The sequence below is a fragment of the Sphaeramia orbicularis genome, chromosome 11, assembly GCF_902148855.1.
Source record: "Sphaeramia orbicularis chromosome 11, fSphaOr1.1, whole genome shotgun sequence".
Taxonomy (NCBI): Eukaryota; Metazoa; Chordata; class Actinopteri; order Kurtiformes; family Apogonidae; genus Sphaeramia; species Sphaeramia orbicularis.
The window spans coordinates 27,995,002-28,005,542 of record NC_043967.1 but is presented as its reverse complement, the minus strand read 5'-3'; the positions used below and the strand labels follow the sequence as shown (position 1 = coordinate 28,005,542).

The following is a 10,541-nucleotide window of genomic DNA, read 5'->3' as shown; positions in this document are numbered from 1 at the left end:
AATTCAATCAACAATTAATAATAGTATGAATAAGTAGTAAATAATGATATAAATATATAAGATTTAATCCCTAAGAATTCAACCATTAATTATTTAACCACTTTTATCAGTGTTGGAAGGTCATTACATTCATTTTCTACGTATAAATCACAGGTGATTAGTGGTTATTTCCAACTGTCTGTACCACAGGTGTCAAACATGTGGCCCGGGAGCCAAAACCGGCCTGCCAAAGGTTCCAATCTGGCCCACAAGATGAATTTACAAAGTGCAAAACAAAATGCCAAAAATTACCCTGAAGATAGTAACAATCAAGGGCATCAAACTCAAAAATAATAGCATAATAACCTAGAAACAATGACTCCAAATGTTCTTCTTGGTTTAATGTGAGAAAAATAATATGATATTATGCCTCTAAACAGTGGCAACACCAATTTTTTCTCTTTGATTTATGGCAAAGAACATTAAATTCTGATATCCTTTAACAATAAAATGTCAATAACCTGAACAAATAAGAAACAACCTGGAATGTCTAAAGAAAAATAAGTGCAATTTTAACAATAGTCTGCCTGTTTTTTGCCTTGGTAGATCTGATCTGTAATGCACATCTATAAATCATAAGTTGAAGCATAATACTGATAAAATTGTATTTATTTTTCTTCAGACATTTCAGTTTTTCCAGTTTTCCAGTTTCCGTTTGTTTTGGATAGAAATAGTTTCATAATTTAATGTTATTTTTTGCATATAAAAAAATTGGAGTTGTCATTATTTATAGGCTATTATGCTATTATTTGACTGGTCCGGCCCACTGGAGATCAAATTGGGCTGAAAGTGGCCCCTGAAAGAACATGAGTTTGACACCCCTGCATTAGTGTTTTTTTGTTTGTTTGTTTGTTTTTTTCATATTTATTGACAAAATATACAAAAATAACAGAATAACAGTGCCTTATAACAAACATGGCATTATGAATGTGCATCAGCAACAAATGGGAGCAATTAAATTTCAAGAAAGAGAGAGAGAGAAAAAAAAGAAACAAAATCAGTCTGCAAGGGGAGGTTAGTTCATTGTTCATTTGAGTCCAGGGGAATGTCACATAAATAAGAGTGAAGTTTTACAGCATTGGGTCTTTTCATACATTTTAATGATTTCATATACAGTTTGAGTTCATTTTTGAAAACACAAAAGTTGGGTGGGCATTTTTGACATTTGCTTTTGTAAATACAGAATTTAGCAAAACATAAAATCACATTAATACAGAGTTCTTCTTTTTTGTTATTTACCAGAACACCAAATGTTATGTCATCTCTTGTAAAATGATACGTAGATGAAGGAAATATTTCTTTTAACCAATTTTGTAATTCTGTCCAAAACACTTGCACCATACGACAAGAGAAAAATAAATGGTCTGTTGTTTCAGTATCGGTATTGCAGAATGTACAACTGTTATCCTGTACACTGAAACAAAGTCTAAGTAACTCTTTTGATGGGTAGATATCACTCATTATTTTGAAGTGTGTTTCTTTGGCTTTGGGAGCTATAGGAAAGGATAAATACATTGTTCTTAGCTTTGAAATTGTACTTTTGTCGAATTTGAACAAAATGTCATTTTTATTTTGTAAACCAGGGAAATATTCATCCCCTGCACTAGAGTGTCCTATAGGCTACCTACTGTGGTCTTCCGGTCAATAGGGGGCGCTGTCACTGGTCGTGTCATGCAGTTTGACGCCGAAATTACGTCATTACGTCCCTTTTCCGCTAAGGCTCCGGCGGCTGTAACACGAGTTATCATCTTTTCTCTCTTCACGGGAGTCGTACATCATAACCTGGACCAAGTGGCATCGTTTAGTTGACCGACATGGTGTGTATATTGTTTGTTCAGTGATTGTTAATGTACATGATACTGTTTATTGCACAGAGGCCCCGTACTCTAGTTTAGTTACGCAGTCTACCGCGGGAAGAGCTAGCTTAGCTTTCCGGCTAGCCAGCGTTAACAGATGATAGCTAATGTTAGCTTCAAGTAATGTTAGATGTTTTCCCTTACACCCAGCAAGGCTGCACTGTTGCGTGTTTTTAAGGCGACATAAGTACGTCATGTTAATAACCTTACCATGAAACGACAGTGTATGTCATCTTTGTTATTATCTTAACTTGTGTTTGTGTTGTGTCACTGTACTGTTGTTAGCCTTAAGTCTTTACAGAACTCATATACTGATGCTTACTCTTTGTTCCACAGAAACCTATCTTGCTTCAGGGCCATGAGAGGTCCATCACTCAAATCAAGTACAACAGGGAAGGAGACCTGCTCTTCTCTGTCGCCAAAGACACTGTGAGTTATTCATTCATTCAGCAGTTACCTCCTCTGGGAATTTAATGCAACTCCACGAGCCCTTGTTGGTGGCACTCATTCACAAGTAGAGAACAGAGCGTTATTATAGATACTGACAAATCGACAACAAAATCCTGTTAAAATAGTCACTGTATTTGTATCAGTCAGCACCAAAAGTGTTACGGGATAAGTAGAATACAGTAAAACCAGATGAAAGTCTGTAGCAGCTCAGTTTTTTCTTCCAGATCAGTAGTTAGTTAATGAATGAACTTGTGTGTGTTTTGAGGCTTCCCAGGTTTTTTCACTTGCTTCTTACTCACACTCCAATATGTTTTTCTTGTAATTTTGGTTTTACTGAATATTATGAGGTTTTATGCACCTATACGTAAAAATAAACAACTCAAAATCAGCACACATTTTTTACAAGCTATGGAGAAAAACAATTCTTTAATAAAAAAGAAATAATAATTTCAGCTTCTTTCAAAATACAGATGAGGAAGGGCAGTGACGCCCTAAACATCTGTGTCTGGTTCAGTGTTATATAAAGTGCAATTAATAGCTTATGTTGATTCACAAATAAATTACTGAGTTTCAGGGGTTGTATCCAATGTAAAATTAATTTTCTAGTGTTGATTTGCAAACAGCCCAATCCTTCTTTGCACATGTCCATATTATCTAGTCTGCTCTTTTATATGTATAACCAGTAATAAGTCTCAAGGCTTAAACAGTTGTAAATTACATACAGGGTGGGGAAGCAAAATTTACAATGAACATTTAGTTGTTTTTTCTCAGCAGGCACTACCTCAATTGTTTTGAAACCAAACATATATTGATGTCATAATCATACCTAACACTATTATCCATACCTTTTCAGAAACTTTTGCCCATATGAGTAATCAGGAAAGCAAACGTCAAAGAGTGTGTGATTTGCTGAATGCACTCGTCACACCAAAGGAGATTTCAAAAATAGTTGGAGTGTCCATAAAGACTGTTTATAATGGAAAGAAGAGAATGACTATGAGCAAAACTATTACGAGAAAGTCTGGAAGATACTATTAAAGAAGAATGGGAGAAGTTGTCACCCGAATATTTGAGGAACACTTGCGCAAGTTTCAGGAAGCGTGTGAAGGCAGTTATTGAGAAAGAAGGAGGACACATAGAATTAAAACATTTTCTATTATGTCAATTTTCTTGTGGCAAATAAATTCTCATGACTTTCAATAAACTAATTGGTCATACACTGTCTTTCAATCCCTGCCTCCAAATATTGTAAATTTTGCTTCCCCACCCTGTATCTGTAGTATAGAAGTAATTTTTGGAGATTTGGCACAATTTTCTTTGTATAAATGAAAGAAACACTGGTGTATTTATGTATTCAAAGCAAATCCAGTCCTTTTAGTAACTTGGCAGTGTGGTTCCTAATGGAAGTCATGTTTAATTTTGTTTTACGTATCAGTTTAAGACTAGGGAGAGAACATTACGGTCTTATACATGTCGTTTCAGATCAACATCATCACATTATGAGTCTGAACATGTATTATAATGTTGGATTGCAGGTCGCCAATGTGTGGTACTCTGTGAACGGTGAAAGGCTCGGAACCTACAATGGACACACAGGAGCAGTGTGGTGTGTCGACTGTGACTGTATCCTTGCTCCCAAAAAGTGACGAGAAAATGGTTTTTAAGTCTGAATATTGTACAGACTGGAGTGTGTGTTGGCGTTGTCTTCCTTAACTCACTGTTTCAGGGGACACTAAGAACGTGTTGACGGGATCTGCAGACAACAGCTGCAGACTGTGGGACTGTGAGACTGGTATGTGATTGTGTTTTAGGTCAAATAATTTCCAGAAGGATGAAAATGTCAATTATCCTTTGCAGATGTTGTCATTCCAGACTGTATTAACCTCTGCCTGTGTTGTGTGCCTCTCAGGTAAACAGCTGGCTCTGCTAAACACCAACTCCGCCGTCAGAACATGTGGCTTCGACTTCAGCGGAAACATCATCATGTTCTCCACAGACAAACAGATGGGCTACCAGTGCTACTTGAACTTCTTTGACCTGAGGGATCCACAGCAGATCGGTACATCAAACGTCATAAGTGTATTAGTTTGGCGGGGATGGACTTCCATACTTGTATAACGAAAGTACTGGTTTTACTAACAGGATTTACAACTAGTCTGGGTTACGGGTTCTGATTCTGACCTAATAGTTATAGTAGATGCAACTAGGCTTAAACCACTAAGACTGAGTGTAAATAATAATGCTAATCAGGAGCAGGCCTGGGGTCAAAATCTAGGCTGTTTCTATAATAACAACCTACATTTTAGTGAGTTTACATTTAGTATTTAGTTTATTAACCTAGTAAGGAAGTTCTATATTAACCCATAAAGACCCAGTGCTACTTTATATGACAGTTCCCAAATGATTTTTTTTGTCAATTTAACTTTTCTGAAATGATTTCTGACCATTTATTATAATATTATCCTCTGTATTTTGCATTTTTTTCTGTGATGATCATGTACAGGGTGGGGAAGCAAAATTTACAATATTTTGAGGCAGGGATGGAAAGACAGTGTATGACCAATTAATTTATTGAAAGTCATGAGAATTTATTTGCCACAAGAAAATTTACATAATAGAAAATGTTTTTATTCTATGTGTCCTCCTTCTTTCTCAATAACTGCCTTCACACACTTCCTGAAACTTGCGCAAGTGTTCCTCAAATATTCGGGTGACAACTTCTCCCATTCTTCTTTAATAGTATCTTCCAGACTTTCTCGTAATAGTTTTGCTCATAGTCATTCTCTTCTTTACATTATAAACAGTCTTTATGGACACTCCAACTATTTTTGAAATCTCCTTTGGTGTGACGAGTGCATTCAGCAAATCACACACTCTTTGACGTTTGCTTTCCTGATTACTCATATGGGCAAAAGCTTCTGAAAAGGTATGGATAATAGTGTTAGGTATGATTATGACATCAATATATGTTTGGTTTCAAAACAATTGACGCAGTGCCTGCTGAGAAAAAACAACTAAATGTTCATTGTAAATTTTGCTTCCCCACCCTGTATATTTTCCTATATTTAATTCAGTGATCATGTAGGTGCTCTTAAAAGCTCAAATTAAAGTTGAGAATTATTATATCACAACAGAGAAAACTAAAGAGAAAGTTACTTTTTCAGCAAAGATGGCATTAAATGAACATAAACCAAGTGTGTCCATCCACTGTCATTGATCCAACTCCATGGGTTTTACTGGTAAATCAATGTTATAGAAGATGACGGTGTTTCCATGGTAACTACAGAGCCTCTGAACATCCAAATAGGTCATTTTATTTATTTTATTTTATTTAACCTTTATTTAACCAGGAAATGTCCCATTGAGATTAAGAACCTCTTTTACAAGGGTGTCCTGGCCAAGATAGGCAGCAGCAACGCAACACATAGTTACAAGAATACATACAACATACACACACTTAACAAAAACAGATGATAAAAATTGCATGTACAGGCAGATTAAGAAAAGCAAGTGCAAGATATGGAATTGGCCTCAAGAACTCTCAGTTTGGATTTAAAAGTGCTCAAAGAAATCAATTCAGTTAGTCTTTCTGTAACTGATTCCATACATGAGGTGCAGAACAACTAAAAGCTTTTTGACCCATTTCTGTACGGGCAAATGTAACAGACAGCAGAATCCACTCATTTGTTTGAAGAGAATAATTTTCAGAATTTCTCTTATCAATTAAGGAACATATCTGCTGACCATGAAAAGATGACAAACTGCATTTTACACCAATTATTTACATGTATTGATAGGATTAGTGGACCAACAGATATTAAACAGTTTAGATTAGTAGATGATTTTATTTAATGGTGGATGTTTGAGTCTTTATGGGTTAATTCTCCTGTCAGTGCCCTTGAACACAGTGCTGATGAAGATTTAGAGTTGGTCTTTGAGTGCCTTCAGTGGCGGCTCACTGCTCCTAATGTACTACAAACTAAAGGTAATGTTAGATACTGTGTGTATCAGGATGGGTCACATGTAGAGGCTGATTCTCCCTGAAGGGATAATGAAGTGAGTTAATCTGTAACCCTTAACCTTAAGTGAGTAAAGTAGGTAGTTAGTGTATGCCAAGTACACGCCTCCTATTCTCTTCACATGTGAAGTGAATCTCCATTAACATCTTTATCATTGTTTGCTCATCCTGTTTATTTGGTGAAATAGTTGTGGTTAGATGAGCTGTCATGAGTATACACCACAAGTGCAGTTCAGTTGATGATGTAGTTGAAGTCCATTGGTTAACAGTTTGGTTAACACAGTGATAGGACCAGTTTAGTTAAAACTAGAGGGGTAGGATTAAGTAAGTTTATATTTCTTCCTGCTCCTTTTCGACCATGAAAATTCAGATTTTCTCATACTCAAGGACAGATTCTGTTCATTTAAATGTTTTATTTTGTTTCTTTGCGTGTTTGAAAGAAAGACTAGATGATACAAGCAGCCATAGCTGGTAACATGATGAGTACAGTTGAAGTACAGTGTGTTTTTTGGGTTTTTTATGTTGTGGTTATAGTGTGCTTTTTTTAAAATTTCATCCGCAGAGGACAATCAGCCATACCTGTCGATACCTTGCAATGACGCAAAGATCACCAGTGCTGTGTGGGGACCTCTGGGAGAATTTGTCAACGCTGGCCACGAGAACGGAGAGATCAACCAGTTCAGCGCCAAGGTCAGACACAAACATAAAAACATCATTTACTTTTCTCTCTACGTAATGCAATGTTATGTTCCAGTGATTGGGAAACTTTCACCTCTTTTAATGTATGGATGTGGCAGACGTTAAAGTAATTTTGTGGAATTATGTGAACAGTCTGGAGAGATTCTGAAGAAGGCCAAGGAGCACAGCAGGCAGATCAACGACATCCAGACCTCAGTGGATCTCACCATGTTCATCAGCGCCTCAAAGGACAACACTGCCAAGGTCAGAGCTAAACCACATGACACACACACACACAGGTCATTGTTGAAGGAGTCTGACTTGTATTTCGTTTCTTCCCGTTTGCAGCTGTTTGACTCAACGTCTCTGGAACACATAAAGACCTTCAAGACAGAGAGACCCGTCAACTCTGCTGCCATCTCCCCCATCATGGATCACGTAAGAACTGACAGATACATAGCTTTTTCTGTACCCGCCATGGTAACCTGTATGCCATCACTGACCTTTGACCTTTGTGTGTGATTCAGGTGGTGATGGGAGGCGGTCAGGAAGCCATGGAGGTCACCACCACCTCCACTAGGATCGGAAAGTTTGAGGCGAGGTAAGTCTGAATTCACCTCGGAGAGAAGTCGGTCAGTTTTAGAAAGTCTGGTCTTTTGAAGGGAGTTCAGGGCTGTTTTCATACCTGCGCTTTTTGTCCAGATATTTATTAGACTGTGGTGAAGATGGAGGCTTTGGCTTATGTCCTCCAAAACAAATTCTGCTGCATTGTCTTCATGGTTGGAATGTGACCCACCCTCAAATGGAAGGCTTTTTGAGTTTCGCTTTTTCATTTGAGGAGTTGATGAGTTTTAGATGCATTTTTTATTTAACTTCACTTTTTTTTTGGTATTATGAGGGAAGTTGATTTTTAGAAGAAAAATGTAAAACAAATGCATCACAAATATCATTTACAAAACCCTGTTTATGCAATAGGAGACCTTTAATACAGGCATGTCCAAAGTCCGGCCCGGGGGCCAATCACGGCCCGCGGTCAGATTTAATACGGCCCACAGCTTGGGTTTTATATTATATTATTTATGGCCCGCTTGGACTGTTGAACCGAGTACATGAATCATAAAAGGTTCAAAATGCAGTTTCTCCTTTCACCTCATGGTGGCAGCACCACTCTAACTCTATCTGGCTCTCTGACCTCGCCGTTAACCCTTTTCACTAATTTCTAACCACGGCGCCTGTAAATAAAAAATCAAAGTTGACAGTGAGGGCCGCCGCTTCCAGGAGAGATGGGAAAATTATAATTTTTTTTCACTGAAAATTGAGGCGATTGTGTTTGCCTAATTTGTCAAGAGACTGTTGCCTTGTTTAAGGAATTCAATGTAAAGAGACACTAGCAGACAAAACATGCTAACGCATACAACAAGCTAGAAGGGAGTGAGCGCTCCGAAAAAGTGAAGCAAATTCAAGCTGCTTTAACCCTTTCATGCACGAATTATGAGAACCTTAGTCAAAAATTTTTTCTTCAGTGTTTAGCCATGAAAAAAACAATGCGATCGAGTTTTTTTTTTCTCTGGAGTTACAAAAATATCCATGCATTTAATTTTTGAAGTAAAGAAACGTGTTTAAAACCCAATATCAGAAAGTGATATGAAAACAATGAAATAAGAACATTTTTAATGCTGCTAATCTGATGTCTTCTCACATTTTAACATTTTCCAATGCTAGTAATTACTCACTTCATGGAGATAATATGCAAAAAAAAAAAACTTCTTTTCTAACAAATAACAATTGATTTACACTCAGACATGTTAGTGCAGATCAGGTTTATCAAGAACAGTAAAGTTACAGTAATGATCTGAATTACAGTGTATGGGATGGTGCATAAGTGTCCACTGTGTTGGCTGATAGTTCCAACTAAAACAACAAAACCCATTAATATACAAGAGAACAGCTGGAGAAGAACTGTCCACTGGAGTGGACAGTTCATGAAAGGGTTAAACTCACAACAGTGACTCTTCATGTGAACCTGTGAGTTCAATGAATTCACTGCTGGTGTTGTGTACTTGTAGATGTGACACAAATATTACTTTCTGAATGATTTTGTGAAAGACAAGAGTAAGAGTCATATGTTTTCATCTGAAATGTTAACAGACTTTGCATTACTGAGTAATATATGAGTAATGATTACTCATATAAGTCATGTTTAAAATGAATGTGGGGTTAAGATTTTTATCAGCTTGGATGTTTAAGATACTCCACACAGTTTGTTCTATGTTATCTGACTCCAGATGTGAAAGGAAGGCAGAATTTTTTTTTTTTTTTTTTAATTTGTTCAGACCTGAGTGGCCTAGATTTGGTTACATTGCCATTTTAAAAAAATGATAATGTGACAATGACAATTAAATTGTTGTAGAACAGCGCTTTTATATGTAATTTTTACTGTTTAAAAAACATCCGAAGGGACCACTGGCCCCTGGCAATCTCCACATTATCAGATCTGGCCCTCTTTAAAAAAAGTTTGGACACCCCTGCCTTTAATATATTCATTGTATTCTTGTTCACCACCACCCATGAACAATTGCAATTTATGTAGTTGCAGTTCATGTTGTACCAATGACTTTAATCTTTATTTCAAGTAATAAAAAAAACCCCACTGCTATTTTAAGCTGTGGTCTTAGCTTAATAACCTTCCATCGATCCCTCCAAAATACCAGCAGAGCTCCGCAAGTTTTAATCACACAGTTAACAAAGGTGCATTCTGGGATACAACAGACTTACACAGATTTATACTCTTGTGCTTGTTCCAGGTTTTTCCATGCTGCCTATGAAGAGGAATTCGGCAGGGTCAAAGGTCATTTCGGTCCCATCAACTGTGTGGCATTCCACCCCGATGGCAAAAGGTAAAAAATGACATAAAACACACACCAGCCTGTGATGCTTCAGGTGCTGGTTGCTGTACTTAGATTGTTCTTGTGCTGTTTGTCTACAGTTACAGCAGCGGAGGAGAGGACGGATACGTCAGAATTCATTACTTCGACCCACAATACTTTGACTTTGAGCTGGAGGCGTAAAAAAAAAAAAAAAACACACCGACCTCCCTGACTGACCCCACAGCTTCAGCTAACATCGGACTCAGCCCAGTCAGGAGGGATTTCCACTCTCGTCGTTCCTTTCCTCTGAACTGATCTGAAGTCAGGTCAGCTATCGGCTTCACGTCAGTTCAGACAGAGGAAAAGAGGTCAGAGGAGTCTGGGATTGCGGCCACGACAGTCTGAGGTGTTTTTTTTTTTTTTTTACAGTCATTTTGTAAACAGAACATGCACCAACTGTCCTGAATCGGATCAGACTCATCTCCATTCTGCTCAGCTGACCTGGACTGAACACCACCCTTCCTGTCGAACATTATTTAATCTAATCTTGCTAATAAACAGAATGAGTTCTTCTCTGTTGTGAGCCATTCCAACACAAGTCAGTAAAAGTTACTTTATTCATCTTCTGTGTCT

General features: G+C 37.4%; 1 protein-coding gene across 1 annotated transcript; it reads left to right on the top strand.

Moving 5' to 3' along the window:
• The first annotated feature begins 1,718 nt into the window (after positions 1 to 1,718).
• On the top strand, positions 1,719 to 10,530 carry eif3i (eukaryotic translation initiation factor 3, subunit I). Its single transcript, XM_030147417.1, has 11 exons — positions 1,719 to 1,856; positions 2,232 to 2,324; positions 3,881 to 3,968; positions 4,072 to 4,137; positions 4,255 to 4,404; positions 6,926 to 7,053; positions 7,195 to 7,305; positions 7,390 to 7,479; positions 7,569 to 7,642; positions 9,846 to 9,938; positions 10,028 to 10,530. The coding sequence occupies exons 1-11, from the start codon at positions 1,854 to 1,856 to the stop codon at positions 10,107 to 10,109; spliced, it is 978 nt and encodes a 325-aa protein (XP_030003277.1). The 5' UTR covers positions 1,719 to 1,853; the 3' UTR covers positions 10,110 to 10,530.
• Positions 10,531 to 10,541: the final 11 nt, after the last annotated feature.

Coding starts and splice junctions, on each gene's coding strand:
- eif3i (XM_030147417.1), top strand. Junction 2,325..3,880: donor TCTCTGTCGCCAAAGACACT/GTGAGTTATTCA, acceptor GTTGGATTGCAG/GTCGCCAATGTGTGGTACTC. Junction 4,138..4,254: donor ACTGTGGGACTGTGAGACTG/GTATGTGATTGT, acceptor TGTGCCTCTCAG/GTAAACAGCTGGCTCTGCTA.